This window comes from Furipterus horrens, unplaced genomic scaffold (assembly GCF_987537825.1).
Source record: "Furipterus horrens unplaced genomic scaffold, mFurHor1.1.pri manual_scaffold_17, whole genome shotgun sequence".
Lineage (NCBI taxonomy): Eukaryota > Metazoa > Chordata > Mammalia > Chiroptera > Furipteridae > Furipterus > Furipterus horrens.
Window position 1 is genome coordinate 49810873 of NW_028327187.1, and position 22515 is coordinate 49833387.

General features: G+C 42.0%; 1 protein-coding gene across 11 annotated transcripts in view; it reads right to left on the reverse strand.

Moving 5' to 3' along the window:
* The window catches only part of TMEM164 (transmembrane protein 164), a 272899-nt gene that overhangs the window by 66348 nt on the left and 184036 nt on the right, over positions 1 to 22515 (reverse strand). For all 11 annotated transcript variants that reach the window (XM_090265431.1, XM_090265430.1, XM_090265428.1 and 8 more), the window contains one exon: positions 9403 to 9481. In XM_090265431.1, the coding sequence (XP_090121557.1) occupies positions 9403 to 9481 (79 nt within the window). The remainder of the gene's footprint in view (positions 1 to 9402; positions 9482 to 22515) is intronic.

Here is a 22515-nt window from a genome sequence, read left to right on the forward strand (position 1 = left end):
CCTCATCTACTTCCATGTTTGTATCTACCACCTTTATAGCAATGATACTGCAGTCAGCTGCTATCGCACACTCTCCTGAACAGCTCCAGAATATTCCATCCAACTGCCTCTTAGACATTTCAACCTGGACAGCCTAGAATTACCTCAAAGCCAAGTTAAATCATCTCCTCCCCTGAAACATGCTCCTTCTTTCTGTACTTCCCCTGCATTAGTAGCACCCTATTCCCTGACACTCCCAGCCACCCAAGCAAAAATCCAGGGACCTCACAGACATTGTCTTCTCCATAACTCCTATTGCATTTTAATTAAAATAAACACTATGAATTGTTTATTATTATTAATTTAAATTAAGATTTTAAAATGATCTCAATTGTATAGCCTCATCTCTTGAAAAGATGACAATATGAGACTACTGCCACCTAGTGGTGATACACAGATAAACGATTAGATAAGACAACTGTAACACTTAAAATAAGGGTAATTCAAATTAAAGGTGAATTAATATGCCATTAATTTTACCCATCAGATAGACAAAAATGAAAAATGTTGGAAATACACTCTTTTGGTGAGGCTATATGGGAACAGAAACTCCTGCATATTGCTAGTGAGCATTTAAATTGGTATAACTTTATGAACTGGGAAGTACCAATCAAAATTACAAATGCACACACTCTTAGATTCAGCAACTCTACTTAGGGGGATTTATCCTATAGGTACATTTGCACACGTGTAAAATGGCATCACTACAAGGTCGTTCAGTGCCATGTTATTTATACTACCAAAAGATTCAACACAACCTAAATTTCTATCAATAGGAGGCAGTATAAATTATGGTATAGTGTTGTAGCCTTGTGTTATGTCTAACAGCAAAAGTCCTGGAGCCATACCAAAGGTTCAAATCCTGGGTCCTCAACTTAGTCTCTGAGTGTCACTTTCCTCGTTTAAAAGGGAGATAATAGTAACATCTACCTACAAGGACTGTGATAGGCTTTAAATGAGTTAGTATGTCTGAAGAGCTTGCAACAACATCCTCTGGCATAACATAGTACTATATAAAGTGTTAGCATTTTTATTATACTGTACTTTATCACCCACACAATGGAACACATGCTGTTATGGAACAGAATGCAGAAGCTTCCTCTGGGCTTACATGGAAAGCTGGCAAAGAAATACTGCTAAGCAAAATAGTAACAACAGCAACAAAACAGTTGTGTAGTAGTATGCTATTCTGAGATGTGTGTTTTAAGGAGGAAAATAAAATGCTTTTAAAATTTACTTATATATTCAAACCAAACTTTTGGAAGATATGCAAAAGCAGAAAAGGTCTTTACACGTGGAGTTATAGGGGGCTTTATGTGGATGGGAGGAAGGGGTGGGAAAGTGATTTTTCACAGAATGACTATTTGTATCTTAGATCTTAAAGTAGAGATGGTTCCAGACTTACGAGGATTGTTATGATTTTTCAACTTTACAACAGTGCAAAAACAATATGCATTCTGGAGAAACCATACTTCGAATTTCAAATTTGGACCTTTTCCCAGGCTATTGATATGCTGTACAATACATGATGCTGGACAGCAGCATTGAGCCCACGGCTCACAGTCAGCAACGTGATCATGGGGGTAAACAACTGATACTCTACAGCATATTCATAGTTAGATTATTTTGCCCAGCTGCAGGCTAATGTGAGTATTCTGAGCCTGTTTAAGGTAGGCCAGGGCAAGCTATGATGTTCATTTTGTAGGTTAGATATATTCAATAATTTTCTTTTTTAAAAAGATTTTATTTATTTATTTTAGAGGGAGGGGAAAGGAAGGAGAAAGAGAGGAAGAGAAACATGTGTGAGAGAAACAGATCAGTTGGCTCTCGCATGCCCCCAACTGAGGACTTGGCCCACAACCCAGGCATGTGCCCTGACCAGGATTAAATGGGCGACCTTTCAATCTGCAAGACAGCACTCAATCCACTGAGCCATACCAGCCAGGTCAAAACATTTTCAAGTTACAGAATCTTCAAGTCACGATGGGTTTATCCACACATAACCCAAATATAAGTTGAGGAATGTCTGTATATCAATGAATTTTGTAAGAAAAGAATCAATGGGAAAGTCAAACTGATTTTATTCTCTTTCTTAAAACTTTCAATGGTTTTCCACAGCTCTTAGAATAAAGGCCAAACCCCTGACCATGCCCCAAAACCCCTTCATATCTGACCTCTATTTGACCCTCAGGTCCAGTGTCATCTGCCCTCCAAGTCCCTCTCCTGCTGCAATGCTGTTACACATGCTGTTTTGGCTGGCTATACTTCCCTTGTGAACTCCTCTACTCATCCTTCAGCTCTCAGATGAAATGACACTTCCTCAGGGAACTCTTTCCCAGACCTCCAACCCAGGTCAGCTTGTGTTGTTTTAAACTCTTGTAAATGAATGTTTCTTTTCTTCAGAGTACTTACCTCAGTTATATAGGATGGGGCAAAAGTAGGTTTACATTTGTTTATATGAAAAATAATACAATAAGAAATAACTAATAATACAAGGATAAACTCTGTTTTGGGTACTCACAACTGTAAAGCTACTTTTCCCCCACCCTGTATACATTCATGTCTGTTTATTTGATTCACATCTGTCTCCCCACACTACAATATAAATTATATGAGAAAAGGGGTAGGTGACTGATTTTTGCTCATTGGGACACCCCAGTGGTCTGTGAAGAGCCTGGTAGAAATAAGGCACATATAAATATGTTGCTATGGTTTGAATGTTTGTGTTCTCCCAAATTCATATGGTCCAATTCTAACCCCCAAAGATCATGGTATTAGGAGGTGGGGAGTCTGGGAGGTACTTAGTTCATGAAGGTGGAGCACTCATGAACGAGATCAGTGCCTTAGAAAAGAGGCTCCATAGGGACCCCTCACCTCTTCCACAATGAAAGAACATAGTCAGAAGGTGCTGGCTATGAACCAGGTAGAGGGCCCTCACCAGAAGGTGATCGTACTAGCTCCTAGATTTGGACTTCAAGAACTATGAGAAGTAAACGTATGTTTTATATAAGCTGTCCAGTCAGTGGCATGTTATTATAGCAGACTGAACAGACTAAGCCATGTGTCAAGATGAATGGATGAGTCAGATACAGGGCTGGGATGATTCCCAGGTTTTAGTTGGGGTGACTGGATGGTGCCATCTCTCAAAAAACCACAGGAAGAGAAGCAGCGCCAATGGGGAAGATATGCATGCAGCATGGACAGGTTGAGTTTGAGGTGTGCTTGGGATGTTCAGGTGGATATGTTGAGTAACAATATGAAACTGAGTCTCCTAAGTCTGGTCTGCAGATAGAAATGTGGTGGTCATCACTATACAGACTGCTGGTTAAACTGTTTAAAAAGCTCATGAGACCATGCTGAGAGTAGCAAGCGCAAGATGAGCCCAGAACAGAACACTGGGGAAATCAACATCTCGGAGGATAGAGGAAAAAGAACTGAAGGAAACAGGAAGACATGGTCAGTGAGGTAGGCAAGCCAAGAGAGGGGGAGATTTTGGAAGCCCTTAGAACAGAGTCTTACCCACATGACCACTTATATTATTATGTATATAATATATGTCCTTAAACCTATTGATTTTTTTCTTAAAGTATATTTGTTTATGAGAAATTTATATCATCCATGAAATCCTGGATTCACTGAACTGGGTTTATATTTTAATATACATTAAATAGATAAGTTAAAAATATATTTATTTCTCTACCACCTAAAATCACCTCACAAGATGTTGAGAGCACAATTATAATAGAAACCATGAAATCTGAGTGGACTTAAGAGATTTTCTCTAGCAGGCCAAGACTGGACACGGGGATTGGACAGTGGTTCAGTGGAAGAGGCAAGGGAGTGAGACACTTTCAGGAGCTGGAAAAAGGAAAACCCCAGTGATTGATCATAGTGGTACAAGCTAATTGGGTAGAGGAAGAGGCTGAAAGAAGTAGAGATTTAGGTCAAATAAAGGAACATAGAGGCTTATAATCTCAGAGAGAGGAGTTTTAGCAGTAGGAGGAAGGCAAGGTCCAGATGGCTGAAGAGAAAGGGATGCAAAAGTCACTGAATTAAGAAACCCAGACCTTGGAAAGCTGGGGAGAGAATGAGCAGTCCTCGCTGGCAGCTGGTCAGGATGCTGGCTAGCTCTGTAATGGAAAATTGGAGAGCCCTGTGGGCCAAAGACATCTAGGAATGTGGGGCAAGTGGCCAAGAGGTGGCAGAGGCGATTAAAAAAAAAAAAAAGAAGGTCAAGAGAATGATAAAAGAGCCGCATTTTCACATAAGGCAGAGATGAAATAATGGCCCAGAAGAAACTGTGGAGTCGGGCAGCAGATGGGGCCAAAGAGAAGGAGCAGTCTCTATTAGAGGGAGCTTCAAGCAAGAGGTAGGACTTGGTGTTCTGTAAAGAGCCGGGGACAGGGCTAGGGGCAAAGGCAAAGAGTTAGGAGGAAAATAAACAGGAATCAGGAAGAAAAGAATACAGTGGGCAAAATGGTGGTGCCAAAGGGCTCAGGGAACAAGGGCAGAATAGGATTCCTGCTAAGCACCGCTCAGTCCCCTCCAAACCACAGGAAGAAGCAGGAGTGTGCTTTTTAAGAAAACAGAGTTCCTGGAAACAAGAGTTATCTATAGGAGAGCTGTCTTGCCTTGGGTTAAAAAAAAAAAAAAAAAACAAAACAAAACCCTGAGCCAGTTAATTCTGGAAAATTACAAGAGGCTTTTAGGGAAGAGAAGCCCCAAACCCTCAGATTTTTTGGTTTATAGGGAACAATCTTCCCATCACTCACTCCAGATCCATTTTCTCTCTGTAAGGCCTAGGAACAGGGTTCCAACTTAAGGTCAAACCAGTCTGAGGAAATATAAGATTATTCTCAAAATGCTCATAATTTCCCCAAAGTGTACAGCAGATGGCAGCAAAGAGCCAAAAAGGAAGCTGAGCCCACACAGGAGCCCAGAAATGGTGAAGGAAAAGTGAACTAGGCTTCTGAAATTATACTGTGCTCCCATGGTACCCTCTGTCACCCTTACGACGTTGGATCACAATGGTCTATCTTCTCCCATAGACGAGGAAAACAGACTCCCAGCCTGATGTGGTTAGGAGACAGGCATCTGTCTTTTAGGACAATTTGGTGTTTGGGAAAGAGTACTGGTTTGGGAGGGAATCTAGGCCGACTTTGAATCTGGGCTGTGAGCAAGGTGCCACCTAACATTTCTGAGCCATAATTTTCTCCTCTGTAGAAGAAAGATTTTTCACCAGGTTGACTGTGATGAGAAAACAGATAAAATATGCCTAGCACAGTATCTCACAAACAGTAAATACCCAAAAAGAAGGCAATGATATTTACTGTGGTTATTATTACTGTTACTGTTATTATTATAGCCTCTTCTCAGAGTCAGGCACCAGAGGAGAGAGGGAAAATCACTAACATAGGAAATAAATACACATTAAGACTTGACATTCATACTTCCTCGGCTCAGTTTCCCCGAACAGTGCAGCAATAGACCCAACAGAAGGCCACAGTGGAATCAGCCACTTCTAGAAAGTTCTGCGTCTCAGATTGTGTTTTGTTTGTTTCAGGGGAGAGAGGGGGAGGACTACTTGGTATTTTCTACATCAGACCAGTCTAGGTCAGCTACCTGACAGATTTTTATAGGTACTTCATAGCACAGACAGGTTTAACTAATAGCCATGTACATTTGGCTAGACTTGCATCACACCCCTCAGTAACCAGCAACATGAGTGGTGGGGGTCTGGGGCCCTGGGACAGCTGCCTGACTGGTGCCCTTCAGAATGAGTCTATCTCCAAGATTTAAGTATTATTAGGAAATTGTTTCCTGTGCCACGGGGGACAGACAAGAGAAATTACATAGGTCCCCTGGCTATTGGAACTTCAGACTTTCCTTAAAGCTCATAGTGCATTTAAAGCAAATTAAAAATTAAGATCTCTTTGACAGTGTGAGACCCCAAGTGGCTGCACGGTGTAAAAACCATCTCAAAGAATATTTAAATAAGTCCTAGGACTCTTAACTGATAGAAACCACGCATGGGGGAAGTCACTGGACTGGTAGCAGCCATCATGGACAGTAACAATGCCCATCCTCCAACATGTTCCTGGATGGTCTGGTCCTTGAGGCTTCCCCATGTCAGAAGTTCTTAAGATTTACCAGAATTCTTGAGTTAGAGGAAGCACACTTACAAACCATCTTCCAGTGGGTTCAAGGGCCCATGTAGTCTTGTGTCATTTTTAGTGCAATAGAAATAAAACCCTTGCTGCTCGGGGTGAGATAGGGAGGGTTAATCTCCCAGAAAACTCCCAACAACCAAAATAAAGGTGCTAAGACTAGAAGAGGCTATATCGAGGTATAGGTCTTACAGGATAGGAAGAACACTGAGAAGGAAAGGCTCTCACACTTAGTCTAAAAGGGATAGGAACACCCTTCCCTTCCCCTTTGTCTACTACACAATAGAGGGAGGGGATAATTTAAGGGGCATTGTAAGATCACAAACCAGCTTCCATTCTATGCCAACTCTCCCAGATTGGTAGTGTCTCCCTCATGACCAAATAAAGTTTTTTTTGTTTTTTTTTAAATATGCTTTATTGATTATGCTGTTACAGTTGTCCCAATTTCTTTTCCTTTTGTTCCCCTCCACCCAGTGACCCCCCTCCCTCAGGCTGCCTCCCCCCGTAGTCCATGTCCATTGGTTGTGCATATAGTTCTTCTCAACATCTTCCTATCTACTCCACTCCCTCCTGCTATGCTTCTTAATTCCTGTACCATCTCCCTCCCTTTCCCCCTTCGCCCTCCCCACTGACCCCCCAAAAAATGTTCCCCATACCTATAATTCTTTTCCCACTCTCATTGCCTACGTAGTTTGCCTTTGTTTTGGTTCCCTAGCTTCTGTTGTTGGTTGTTGTGATACAGTTTTAATTTTAATGTTCATAGTTTTGATCCTCCTTCTCCTAGACAAGTCCCTTTAACATCTCATATAACAGTGGTTTGGATCTGATGAACTCCTTCAGTTTTACTTTGTCCTGGAAGCACTTTCTATGCCTTTCTATTCTGAATGACAGCTTCGCTGGATAGAGTAATCATGATTGTAGGTTTTTGTTTTTCATTACTTTGAATGCTTCTTCCCAGTCCTTTCTAGCCTGTGAAGTTTCTTTTGAGAAATCAGCTGATAGTCTAATTGGGACCCCTTTGTACATAATTCTCTTCTTCTCTCTTGCTGCTTTTAAGATTCTCTTTTAATCCTTAATTTTTAACATTTTGATTATAATGTGTCTTGGTTTGTTTCTCCCTGGGTCCAGTTGTTTTGGAACTCTCTGTGCTTCCTGGACCTGTAAGTCTATTTCCTTCCCCAAGTTAGGGAAATTCTGCTTCATTATTTTTTCACATAATTTTTCAATTTCTAGTTCTTCTTCATATTCTGGCAACCCTATGATTCAAATGTTGGCCCACTTATAGCTGTCTGATAAGTTTCTGAGCCTCTCCTCATTTTCCTCACTTCTCATTTCCTCTTTCTGCACTGGTTGACTGTTCGTTCCTTCCCTATGTTCCCATCTGTTGATTTGATCCCTGGTTTTCTTGCCCTCACCACTAGTTTCCTATGTGTTTTTGTTCATTTCAGCAGGACTAGCCTTCATTCCTTCCCTAACTTGTTTAAGATCGGCTGTTAGGTCTGTAAGCATTTTTATAAGCAAAGCTCTGAACTGAGCCTCAGAAAGATTTTCTATCTGCTTCTTCGTTAGATTAGATATTTGCTGTCTGGTCAGCTGCGTCACCGGGATCTCTATCATGATCTGTGCCATCTTGACAGTTTTGTGTTTACCTTTGTTTCCTGGGCAGGGCTGTCACACCTCATACGCTTGTGGGGCAGAGCCCCGTGCACTTGTCACAACCGGGTGACCTGTCTCACCACGCTGTGGCGTTGTCTGCGGGGGGTGGGGGTCCAAGATGGATTCCTGTGGTTAACTCTCCGCTGAGAGACCGGCAGCCTCCTCCTCCATCCCCACACCCTCCGGGCCTCACAGTCCAAAGCAATGGAGGTCTGCCTCCCCTGGCTTTGGAATCGCAGGCTGACGGGTCTGGTCTGCAGCTGGGGTTGCTTCCCCAGGCACTTCTCGCCTCCCCTTAAATGTGGGTGTCTGTGCTTACTGCTGTCCTGCCTCCATTGCTGCTGCTACGGACAGCACAGCTTGAACTCTCCTCCCCGGCTTCACCCCTGCTACCTGTCTGGACGAGCACCACTTCTTTATAACTTCATACGTTGGACTTCCATTTATTTTCTGGTACTTCTGGTTATTTCTGGTTTTGTGGTAGTTGTATTCCTTCTCAGTTGTGGAGGGAGATGGAGCGTGTCAGTCTAGGCCTCCACCTTGGCCAGAAATCTCCTGTGTTGGTTTGCTTCTGTGTCCCAGGGAGAGTTGTTGCTCCTGTTACGTTGTAAGGGGCGGAGCCTTAGGTATTTGTCAGTAATGGGCGACCTGTCTTACCATGTTGTGGCACTGTATGCAGGGGAGGGGTCCGAGAAGGAACAATGCCGCTTGCCCAGCACTCACCCCTTCTCCAGGCACTTCTCCCACTTCTGCACCGGACTGGCGCCCCTCTAGCTGCTGCCCTGGCCATCATTCCCAGAGTGGGTGGGTCTGCAGATGTTCTAGGTCCATGGGGGCCCTTTCTAAATGAGTATTTCTTCTTTTTATCTTTGTTTGCTGGATTTCCATGCACTTTGATTTTCTGGAACTTCTGGTTGTTTCTAGTTTTGAGGTAGTTGTATTCCTTCTTAGTTGTGGAGGGAGACGCAGCATGTCTGTCTACGCCTCGATCTTGGCCAGAAGTCCAAATAAAGGTTTTCAATAATTTATTTTACATGAAGGTCACTGCTTTCACCTGCCTCTTCCCTCAATCCCATAATACCATAGTCCCTGGACTTCTTGCCTTTTTCAGTATCTTCTTTAGTTCTGAGAGGATGAATATAACGAGCAAGAGCACAAGATCTGTCTCTTGAGAAGGCTGAGTGCTTCCTTCTCCCCTTCCACCCCACACTGCAAACTGAGGCAAGGGGAAGGCATGAGCACAAGCGAGTGGCAGAGTGTATGAGGTTCCATGCAAACCCAAACAACCACAAAGAGCCCAAGGCCTAGGCCCTGGGACAGACAGTCAGCAGTACCAAGTTCACCCACACAGGACGGCTCTAAAAAGCCCATGTTCATGCTCATTTCCCACTGCCTGGCATCTGACATAAAGAATGCTGCAGAAACCAGGCCAGGCAGCAGCTCAAGCTCAAGGCAGGCATCCAAAAGGCTGTGATTCTCCAAGAAAGAATGGAGCATATCGGTATTAGGGTGGAACAGGGGTGTGGTTCGCTGGTCTTACCTCCTTTCCAAAGCAGGTAGATGGGCACCACGTAGAGCATAACATGCTGAATGTAGTAAATCTCCAATTCAAAGGGGAGCTGCAAAGACAGAAGGTAGAGGCGTTTCAGAGCAGGAAGCACACATTTCAAGAGATTCTGAACTTGAATGCTCTTGCCCTTTACAACCCATATCTTAGAAACTCCAAGCATTTCACCAGTTCACCACCTTCACAATCAGACAAAAAAAAAAAAAAAAAAAGACTGAAATGAATATACTTATGACCTAGGCTGGCATCTTCCAAAGTGTATTTTGCAGAGAAGATATTTGAAAAATGTTTCACTAAGAAAGTTGGTTACTCCATAACTTCTGGCTGTAAAATCCAGTAGGGATTGTGGCTGAGAGAGACAGAGGTCTTCTGGAGTACCAAGCAGTTCCTCTTTTTAATTTTTTAAAAATTGAATATTTTAATTTTTTCTTTTTGCAATTTTTAAATTTATTTTTATCATTTGTTTTGTATTTTTTACATTACTTTTTAGTCCCCTTATATCCCCCTCTCCCCATCATTCACCACACTGTTATCCATGTTCATGAGTCCTTTTTCCTTTTTGCTCAATCCCTCCACCCCCTACCTCCCCCCCAACTAGGGCCCACACATGGACTTACTCAGACTCATTCCCTCTAAGCTCCAGCACTGGGATAACAGCTTGAAAGGAACTAGGCACATATGGGGAGGAACTAAATTGTCTGGAATCAGGGCAAAAACTGGGGAGGCGGCAGCTTTCTGACATACAAAAGTGTTGGCAGAGGCCATTGTTCCTTTTCTGAGACAATGCCTTCTCCCAACAGAGGTGGCAGATGGATGGAACATCTGAGTCTCCATCAACCTGGCTCACACTGTTCACCCAACCCTGGTGATTCCCTGAGACCACGCCCCAACCAACTTGTAGGCCCACTCAAGATGTTTCCAGCAGCTTCTCATTACAAATGGCAATTCAGAAGACAAGGGAAGAGAAAATACCACATTAGAACAGCAAAAAGGGAAATGAATTTAAACAATGAGGAAAGTTTAAGGATAAGGAGGCTCTGGGACATCAGGTGCACCAACATTAGCATCATGGGGGTGCTAGAAGAAAGAGACAGAGAACAATAAACTGAAAACCTATTTAAAGAAATAATGACTAAAAACTTCCCCAATCTGCTTAAGTAAACAGACTTATAATTTGGGGCACAGAGCCCCAAACAAAATGAATGCAAAGATATCCATATGAAGACACATCACAATTAAAATGCAAAAGGTTAAAGAAAGAGAATATGAAAAGCAGCAGAAAAAAAGCAGTTAGTTACCAGCAAGAGAGCTCCCTTATAAGACTGTCAGCTGATTTATCCATAGCGCCTTTGCAGCCAGAAGGGACTGGCATGAAATATTCAAAGTGATTAAAAGCAAGGACCTACAACAAAGATTACTCTATCCAGCAAAGCTATCATTTAGAATCAAAGGGCAGATAAAGAACTTCCCAGACAAGACGAAGCTAAAGGAATCCATCACCACCAAACTAGTATTACATGAAATGTTAAAGGGTCTTGTTTAAGAGGAAAAATATTAAAAATATGAACGATAGAATGGAAATAAATACATACATATCAGCAATTGTATCTAAAGAGCAAAATAAATTATCAAGCAGAACAGAGACAGACTCATAGATACAGAGAACATTTTGATAGTTACCAGATGGGAGGGGGATTAGGGAGATGGGTGAAGGGATTAAGAAGTACAAATTGGTTGTTAAAAAACAGCCATGAGGATGTAAAGTACAGCATAGGGAGTATAGTCAATAATATTGTAATAACTATGTATTGTGTCAGATGGGTGCAAGATTTATTGGGATGATCACTTAGTAAGTTACGTAATGTTTAATCATTGGCGTGTACACCTGAAACTAATATAATATTGTACATCAACTCTAATTTAAAAATTAAAAATGATTTTAAAAGATAGGACCTGGATGGTCTCTACAATTACAAAATCTGCTTAGTATTGTTTATCCAGTGCCTTTTTAAAAGTAACAGTCAGTATTCTGCAGAATATGCTGGAAGAAATACAACCTTATGTCACTTTCTATTCCTGGTGAGTAGGTATTGAGCTATTTAAGCTTATTTATCATCTGATTTGAAGAACATAAGGAATAGGATTTATTATTTCTAATTTCCAGATGAAAAAAGAACACTTGGTAGAGCCAATGTGGTCTAGATCCAAGAATAGAGTTTCCCCAGTGAATATTTGGGGTCAGTCCAGAGTTAGCCCTACTTTTGGGTGAAGACTAAGCAACTGAGCCAATAATTTTTGTTATAGGTTGCCAAAATTAGTCTCCCACCTCCCTCCATCCAATATGCTCATTCATTCACTCCTGTTTCCCATCTCTCTCATAATGGAAGCTCTCAAATACCAAGGCAGAGCACAGTTTCAAGCTGGCATGGACACCATGCTATATACCCTGGCAGTGGGTATAGAATGGAGACAGCTGGATGACTAACAATTCCAGCCACTGGCAAGAGGCCTGGAATCCAGGTTTACACAGCCCTCAACATACAGCCCCACACTCATGTGGAAGCCCAGAGAGACAAGGACACCCAGGGGAAGGGTCAGCTGCCTACTTGTTCCCTGCAGGACACACACAGAAGCAAGGCTATGTGTTAATGAAAGGAGGCATTTATGGGTTCCCCAGCCCCAGGAGTCCATGCCTGCCTTGTACCAAGACTGAAACATAAAGATGGCAGAGCTACCAGAATGGGAGATGGGACAATTGTGGACCCTGGACAAACATTGGCTCTGGTTCTTGAAAATAAAAACCTCCACAGAAGAAAAATTTCCCATGGATTCAGATGATTTTATGTTCACAGAGGGAAATGTAAAACCCCAGAAAAAGAGATAAGGTTCCAAGCATCTCTGTAGACCATAACGGAATAGCTGAAAAATCACAGGGTTTGACATCATAAACAAGAGGTAGTTATGAAGGCTTGAGAGGCCCACACTAGACCCTCATAGTAATGAGGTCTTGGGTCACTCTACTATCTTAAATTTCAGTAGTGATTCATGCTTTTCCTAATGTTTTCACATCCATCATCTACTCAATCCTCTCAAAAAAAAAAAAAAAAAACCCTGAGACAGGGGGTAAAGTATTATTAGCATTTGACAGATGAGGAAACTGAGATGCAAAAGCGTTAACTGGCTTGATGGTGTTCACCCAGAAAACAGGCAAGGAGGAAAAGGACCCAGGAAGTCTCAGTGCTCTGGCTGTAATCTGAATTTTCAGGTACCTAAGGGACTTGACCTCTCCCTGAAATGCTCCTGGGAACCCAGGCTACTCTCCAACAGCAGGGAGCAGAGAACCAGGCCAAGGGTCCGCAGCCTGTGCTCCCAGCCAGGGTGTCAAACAGTATCTCTGCTAGCCTTTCCTATTCTATTCACCCCACTGGACTCACAGTGTCCACTTGCTTCTCCCTCCCGGACAACCCTCCTAGGAAGTAAACTTCCCACACACGTTTAGCACTGTGGCTGCAAGCAAGGACTTTGGAGCCTGTCAAATCTGTGTTCTAGATTTGATTCTGATACTTAATAGTCCTGTGGTCTCAGGTAAGTCACTTAACCTCTTCACCCCAGTAAAATAAAAATAACTGGCTATTATAATATTGTTGTTAGATTCCTAATTAAAAAAAAAACAAAACACAATAGTCATCTATATAGTACTATGTACCAGGAACTATTATAACCACTTAGTTAACTATTAATCCACCTAATCCTTGCAACAACTGAGCCGCAGGTACTTGAATAACACTGTTTCCATCAACATTGTTTCGATACAAAGTTGATGAGATGCTGTAGGAATTTAACTCTTGTTTACATCTATTACCCTGTGATAAAACTGGTTTTGTACTATGTCATTTTGCTTACAGAACCTATTGATAAGGTTAAGTGAGAACTTACTGTACTGTTACAGTCCTCACCATTTTATAGATGAGAAACTGAGGCACAGAGAGGTTAAATAGCTTACCCAAGGGCACATGACACATTCAGTGACAGAATCAAGACTCAAAGCCAGGCAGTCTGGCTCTAGAGTGTACAGATTTAGCTGGTATACTCTGCTCCCCATTGCTACTCCCTCCACCCACCCACCCCAATCCAAAAAAAAAAAAAAAAAAAAAAAAGCCGACGAAACAGACATGCAGAGGATAGAAGCTGTTATCATTAACAGGAGTAGCAAAGGTGGTACCTTAGCAGCACCTAAATTAGCACTTGCCTCACTGTCCCTTCACATGGTGACTGGGCCTAGCCCCTGCCTGTTCACATGACGCGCTCCTTCACAGCCTGCTCTGTCCCACTGTGACCTTAGCCCCACATGACACAGTGGTCCCGCTTGGCCTGCAATACAGGCTCCTGTCACCAGCCGACAGAGGCTGTGTAGACACCTCAGGCACAGATCTCAGTTGGGTTGGCCAAGAGACTGCCCCCATCAGCAGTGCCCTTCCTCTGAGGGCTGTGTCACACCCTATTCCAAGAGTTTCCTACCTTGGAAGGCCACAGAGAGTGTTAAAGTGAGTGCGAGTATCACTGATAGCCATGGCCAGGGAGGAAAAGGAGGATACAGGCAAAGGAGGAAGTATAGGAATATAGGGAGAGGAAAGGAAAGGAAAGAGAGGAAAGAAAACGGGGATAACATTTAAAACACACACACACACATGTGGCAGGAAGAAGGAAGCAGACTGGGAGCAAGAACCTACCACTAGTCATTTAATAAGAATATTTATGAAGCACTTATGTACCCTGCACTGTGTTAAATACTTTTACCTGTGCCATCTCACTGAATCATTACGAGCTTCCTGTGAAACAAGAACTATGATCATTCCCACTGATAGATAAGGAAACTGAGGCACAGAGACATTAAATAATATCCAAAGAAGAAGAAGCAGGACAGGGATGGTAAAGGATATTTGGCCATGAAAAAAAAGAGAAAAGTCCATTTTCTTTACTGAGCACTGGATCTAGGCTGAGTCCCAGAGACTTTCTAATGGAGCCTCCCTGCTCGCTTCTCCCCATTTTGCAAACACTATCTATAAAATGTCATACTTCCCCAAAAGAAGTTCTACTTGGCTAATTCATTTCTAACCTACAGAACTCACATCTGGAACCCCACTCTAATGCACACAACCTGGATCCTTTTCAGCTGGAGGATTCCCAAGGCTTTAGATCAAAATCTTACATCACTGGGATTGAAAGTCAAAAACAATAAAAACATTTTAAGCTGCACAGGTCATTAACTTCCTCCTCACATCCAAGTCAACATCTATTTTTGAAAATAAAGAGCAGAGTGGTAGAGTTCTCTAGGTCTCTGGAGTCAAACTGCCTTAAACATCAGGTGCATGGACTCTCTGTCCAAGGCAAGATGCTCACCTCCTTCCTCTAGCTCACAAACCTGGCAGCCACACTGCCGCACCCTGGCACTGACCACCAATCCCATCACGCCCTACATCCCTGGTTCCTTCAGTCACCATACAAAGCCCAAGACTCCATGGTCACTGCCCAACACCTAAACTCTAATCCTCACATGGCTCTGTATATCCCCTAATCTGACCCCATCTCCCATTGCTCCCCAATTCTTTAAACCCTTCCACTCTATCCTCTGGAAGCCAATGGCATCATTAACAAAATCCACTGTACACTCACACTGTTCTCTGAGCAGTCCCTTCACCTTCTTGATTTAACAAAACCCTGCCCCCCATCCCTGCCAAGGACACTGCTATCCCTACAACTCTCAAGTTTTGGATGATCTTCCTCCCATATTGCCTTGTACCACTGGGTAAGGTCCTGTTTGTTCCTCACTGCTTCTTCTAAATTGCTGTCTCTTCTAGACCATTCACTCTGTCTCTTTTCTAACCAATCCCTCAATGCAAATCTCATGTCACTGGACTCTACCACCCACTACTCTTCTTGTTACAGTCATCGATGAATCTTTTCCATGTGCATCCCCCTTCAATCCTTGAAGACTTGAACTCTGGCCTCCTTGTTACTCCTTTCCCACACACCTTTGTCAAAATTCCTATGTTCCCAATGTTGAGCAATGCTCTGGTCTCTCAACGCCTTGATCTCCATTCCCCTCAAGATCTCGTGTCCATCTTACCCAGCCCTTCATTCCCACTGCCATACCTGTTATTACTAATACTCAGGATCCCCACAAAAACTCTGTCATGTATCCTGCTCTTCAGTCACCACTTGCTATCTATCCGACTCATGCCCCCTCATAGCCGAACTCTAACAATCTTTCAAATTTACTGGAACCTACAGTCTATTGTTCCTACCACCTTTTTATTGCCCCTCACCAATCTCATGTCCTCACTTCTATGCTTACCTAATACTCATACTCCCTGAATACTCTCTCTACTTTTTTCCTACTTGCCATGCAAAACCACATTTCTGGTTAAATGGAATTCTGCCTTCATGTCTCTATATCATGTAAGTAAGCATGGTTGGAGAAAAATATAAAGCTATGCTTTTAACCCTTTAAATTCATGAATGCAAATTTTGAGTGGGCTCTTAATTTGATCCCATGATCCAAATGCATTCCCAAGTTCATTAGTTCTTCTCTCTCCTAGACAACTATTTCACAGCTTCTCCCACTTTCTTCAAGCCTTCACCAATCCTCCCTCATTTCATGGGGGGAAAAGGATAAATTATAAGAGAACGGGCACAAGTTCCCACCTCGACATCACCCTCCTCCCTGAACCCATCCACACAGCTGCCTTTTCATTTGCTATGCAGAAACCATGTGTGCTATTAGCTAAGGATAGACCTCCCATTTGTGTACTAGATCCCATCTTTTCTTGCCAACTCAACATCACCCCCTGTGACTGTCCCTTTTGTTTATACTGGATCATTCCCATCAGAAAACAAACAAGTTATAATATTTTTCATTTAAAGGGACAAAAACTCTTGCCATGGCTGGTGTGGCTCAGTTGGTTGGAACATTGTCCCATAACCTGAAAGGCTGTGGGTTTAATTCCCAGTCAGCACACATGCATGGGTTGCAGGTTCAGCCCCCAGTTGGGGCTTGTATAAGAGGCAACCAATCGATGTTTCTCTCTCACACTGATGTTTCTCTCTCTCTCTCCTTTCCCCTCTCTCTAAAATCAATGAGCAGGTCATCAGGTGAAGATAAAAAAGAAAAAACAAAAGACAAAAACTCTTGACTCTATTTTCCCTTCTAGCTATCACCCCCATACCTCTGCTTCCCTTTATAGCAAAACTCCTCAAAACATCTGTCTCTCCTCATTGCCATCACTGCCTCTTCCCTAATTATCCTTCCATCCACTCCGATCAAATTTTCACACTCACCACTCCCCCTTAATCGTTTTTACTGAGGTTACCAATGACCTCCATGTTCCTAATTCCAATGGGTAATGAGGATGGAAGATAGCCCCTATGGCATCTTTGTATGAATTTTAAATAGCTGCCCCTTTTTCACCCCCATGCCAGGGTGTCAATGTTGGGTGTCTTCTTATTTGACCCACCAGCAGCATCTGATGCAGTTGATCATTCTATCATCCCTAAAGCACTTTATGCACTGGGCACCCAGGTTGGCACTCTCTGTCCCTCTGCTACCTCAATGATGCCCATTCTCAACCCACTTTGCTGAATCTTCCTTATGTCCTTCACCTTCAAATATTGGAGGGGACTAGAGCCAGTTCCTTGGCTCTCTTTTCCATCTACTCTCATTTACTAGGTAATCTTATCCAGGTTCCTGGCTCTAAATGCCACCTCTATACTGATGACTCCAAAATGAGTATCTCTAGCCTAGAGTCAGGCTGCTAAGATTGAAATTCTAGTTCCATCATTTGGTAGCTATGAACCTTCAGGCAAATCACTTAATCTTCCTCTGCTTCAGTTGGCTCATTTGTAAAATAAAAATGATAATAGTATGTATCTCATCAAGCTGTGGCAAAATTAGGTGATATAATGCATGGCCCAGTGCTGCGTATAATATGTCCTCAATAAACATGCACTGTTATTATCATCCTCCTCTTCAACATCAATCAGTCACTAAGTGGTAAAGCCAGGATTTCAATCCCAGCCAAAAAGACTTCATGCCAGTCCTCTCTAAGTGAAATCCAGGAGGTCTTTTCACCTCACCAGTCTGCCTTAGCAAGAGCCACCATCTCTTGATGGAAGCTGGGCCTACCCAACAGCCCTAAGCCACATATCAGTATATTTATCAGATGACTACTGGGGTAACTTTAGTTACCCAACTCAATCCAGTCTTTTGGCCCATCTCTAGGCGAGTTTATTCCTGGAGCCCACTTTATTTCTCAAAGGAATTTCAACAGTGCTCTCCTCTTCTTACCCATGATAATACTATTCTTACTCTCATCCAATCATAAAAAATAACACTTAATGAGACATGACCAGGTATCAAGTAATGTACTTGGCTCTCGGTATACTGCAATGATGTAGACACAATCCCTGTTCTACATGAGTTCAGTCTAACAGATAAAAGGATAATGTCTATGTAACAAAAAATCATGGAAGGATCTGTGGATAAGGTACTGAATTTGGTTTGATTTTTCTTTGAAGGTCAGGGACAGTCTGTATGATGTACAGCTATGTAGAGCTCCTGCTAAGGGCTGGGTTCATGGGATGGTAATAGAGGCAGGGACACCAGTTAGGGATTGGCAGCAGCAATGTTTACATCAAGCTTAAGGCAGAGGCAACAAGAGAAGCAAGGATGGGCAGATTTGAGAGAAGGTAAGAAAGTTTCATCACCAGGACTAAGTAATTGATTGGATAGTGGTTATGCAGAAGTAAGTGGAGGAAAGATGTCAAAAAAATAATCCCCAGGATTATATCCTATGTGGATGCTGGGATGTTGGGGCTTCTCCCTAAGTTGGGGGCTATAGTCAAGGAAGTAGATTGGAGGAGGAGGGGTACAAGAAAAGAAGTTAGGGCCATGCTGAGTTTGTGAGGCTAGGGTGATAGCCTGGCAGGATGCTCTCAAGTCAGGAATGTGCATCTGGAGAGGATGAGAAGAATTCAAAGGCAGGTGATATATGTATGTATAACTGTGCTACACACACACACATTATAAAACACAAACATGGAAAACTGAAAGGATACAATTCTAAAATGCATAGAAATGCTAATATTTTGTTTAATCACCCCAACAGAATATCTTATGCACCATACTTTTCAGACATCTGTTCCACAGTACTCTTTCAAGAAGAGTCAATTAGTGGAGAAAGATGGAAGACATAACTCAAGGGTAGCATCGATAAAGAAAAGCCATTGTAAAGAATGGGAGAGACCTGAATATACTTACAGGCTGACGGAAGGAGTCAGCAGAGAGGAAGAGGCTAACGAGGCAAGAGAGGCAGGAGGCACTGGATGGTGAAAGGACCTGAAGCAGCCATGGGATGGGACCCAGAACACAAAGAGAAGGATTTTCTTGGGGGTTCCAGGAGGTGAGCAGCAAAAGACAAGCTGAAGTGAGAATAACTGCAAAATGGAGGAGTGTGCTAGAAACTGAAGGAGCTCAAAACTTAGGAGCCCACACTATGTGGCAGGAAACTTGGCATTACAGAAAGAGTCCATGACTGATGATGAGGTGCAAAGGGAGGATGGGTGGTTATAAAGAGAGGATACTGGTGTCAGCTCAGTCCCAGATGGCAACCTCTTGAAAAAGAAGAGAATGAGAGAAGATAATTGCTATGGTCTGAATGTTTGTGCACCCTGCCGAATTCATGCTCAACGTGAGTGTATTTGGACGTGGGGCCTTATTAAGTCATGAGGATGAAACCCTCATGAGGAGGATCAGTGCCCTTACAAAAGAGGTCCCAGACAGCACCCTAGCCCCTTCTGCCCTGTGAAGACAATGAAAAGTTTGTGACCTGGAAAAGGCCCTCACTGTACCATGCTGGCACCCTGCTCTCAAACTTTCAGCCTCCAGACTGTGAGAAAGATTTCTATTGCTCATCAGACACCCAGTCTATGCTATTTTGTTAAACAAGCCTAAGCAGACTAAAATAATAATTCATCTCCCTTAGAAGGGAAAAGGAAGAGAAAGGATGTAACTCACTATTACTTCTGCTTCTGGTAACAAGGTTCCTGCCAACTAAGTCTGGCTTTGGAACACTGTATCTTCATTAACTGACCACAGACTTTTACTGTGGTCTACCGGTGCCACAAACTCCTTGGGAATAAATACCACCTTGTTAGAGGAGCCACAAAAGGAATGCCCACAAGCTAAAATAAACCACAATACACTCACAGAACAAAATACCATGCTGCTGTTAAAAACAAGGTGCCATAAAGAAACACTCAGACAAATGCAGAATGTGGAACTTTCTGCAAAACAACTGACCTGGAGTCATCAAAATTTCAATGTCATGAATGAAGGAGGTAGAGGGGCTTTTTTAGATTAAAAATAAATACAAAATGAAGAGATAGAACAATCAAACCAATCTTGAAACTTGACTAGATTATTTTTTTAGTTAAAAAGACATTTTGGGGAACAATTGGGGAAATTTGAATATAAACTCATTATTAGATAAAATAGATAGTATACAATTGTTGATAATTTTCTTCACTGTGATAATGGTATTGAGCTTGTAAAAGAGAATGTTCTTCTTAGGAGCTTCAGGCTGAAGTATTTAGAACCGAAGTGTCAAGATATCTGCAAGTTTTTTTAAAAGATTCACAAAACTTACATAGAAAGAGAAATGGACTTAGAAAGTGAATATGGAAAAAAGTTAATTACTGAATCTAGCCAGAGGGTATACAACCATTTTTTACACTATTATTTCAACTCTTCAGTATATTTGAACACTTTTATAATAAAAGTTGGAAATGTCTAAGACATTAAATGAATTTAACTGCGGTAAATTCGAAGTAATATAGCAAAAACAAGGTACACTCATTTTGGACAATTTGTCAATATTTATAAAAATTTTTAAATACCCATTCACTTTAACTCACAAATTTAACTTCTATGAATTTATACTAAGAAAGATACTTGCATACATATCAAAGCCATATGTATAAAGATGCTCATTGAAACATTATTTTTAATAACAGAAATATGTAATAACAAAATAAAACAAAGTCCATTAGTAGGAGAGTCATCAAAAAATACTTAGGAAGACTAAGTATGCAACCATTTACAACAAAAAAAATAGTACAACCATTTGTAGGTAAATCTTTGTTGTACAAAGCATGATCCTCTTTGGAGAAGAAAAAAGGATAAATTAGTATTTGTATTTTTAGATGTATGCAAATGCATAAAAAGAACTGAGATTATATTTTCCCAATTGGGTAGTGGAGAAGAACTGGGAAGGAGAGGATGGGATGAGGAAGCAGAGACCTTGGGTTTGAATTCCATATACTTGTATAGTTGGATTTTTACAACAAATGCATGTATTCCTTTATTAATCATGTAGCTAAAAGTTTTTAAAAGTCAAAGAAAGAGGTCAAATGAGGAATATACCAAATAGTTAGCAGCAATTTCCTCTGGGGAGTAGTAAGAGATATTTTTCATATTTCTACATTGCAGGAATCCTTCATCAAGAAGATAAATCAAGCTATCAAGGATTAGTGTGAATTATTCTTCTTTTAAGAACTCCTTCTCTCAGAGTATCTGAGCATGTAAAGAAAATAATATGTAAAGGGGGGTTCTATAAACTCCCAAATCCCTTGTTTTCATTTTATCCTCCTTTGTGACTCCACTCTTATATCCAGTAAGGACAGATGCCCATGGCCCTACCAAGCACATGATATTCCATGTCATTCTCATGGTCTGATGTGGAGAGAGGGAGTGGTGAGTGACAGACTTGGGAGAGACAGGTCCTTCCTTTTGGAGTCTAATCCCTGTCAGGCCTGCCTTCTTGGTGCTCAGGGTCCTCAAGAGACTATTCTGGTTGTCAGATGGTAGCCCCCAGCCAACTCCCTAATGTCAGAACAAAGTATTTTGAGCTCATGAAAGATATTTATTTGCTCTGGTGGTGCAGCTACTTGTGCTAGTGTACTTCCCAGTGTGAAAGATGTGGCAGCCCAGACATGCCTGTCTTGGCCAGGCAAGCCCGTGGAGCTTTACTGAGTGGCAATTTAAGGTCAGCCAGCCTTTGGATATGTTACCACACTTAGCTATTTCCTTTAAACGAAATGAAAATGAAACTTCTCTGCTCCTCTCCTCCCACCTCTAATAGACTCAGGAGTTGCTGCCTGTCATCCTGGGAAACCTTACAGTGCCATTCTTCAGTATTGTTGCTGTTCTCAAAGTCGTTTCTAAAAAGGCAAGAACATAAGCTTTGGTGTTCTGAAATATAATAATAAGAACTAATACTTGAGTGTTCCTAGGGAAAATGTCATAAATGTGCTGCATTTTCCTGAGATGTAATAAAGAGTAGTGAGAAGATAATGATGACCATATGGCTTATATATACTGATTATTATGGACTGAATTATACAAGGTCTGTCCTGATAAAGTCCAGTCATTGTTAATATAACAAGAACAGTCTGTGTGACATCAATGTAACCTGACAGCCAAGGAGAGTGGACTGGAATGTGCATGCAAAAACAATGACAACTTCACTGTACTAGTCAGTGGGGGCGGTAGACGCTGTTGAGTGAGCATGTGTACTGTGTGGCCATAGCATTCAAGATGACTGATTGAGCAGAGCAACAAATCTGCATCAAATTTTGCATTAAGCTTGAACATTCCTCTGTGGAAACTATTCAGATGATACAGAAGGCCACAGCTATGGGCAACTGGTGATTGGCAGCTTTATCATGACAATGCACCCACTCATGCATGATGTTTTGAGCAGATTTTTAGCAAAACATCAAATTACCCAGGAGACTCAGCCTCCCTCCAGCCAAGATTTGGTGCCCTGTGACTTCTGGCTTTTCCCAAAACTAAAATCACCTTTGAAAAGGAAGAGGTTTCAGGACATCGATGAGATTCAGGAAAATATGACAAGATAGCTGATGGATATTTGGAGAACTGTGTGAGGTCCCAACGTGCCCACTTGGAAGGGGGACTGAGGCACCATTGTCGTATCTTGTACCATCTTCAATAAATGTCTCTATTTTTTA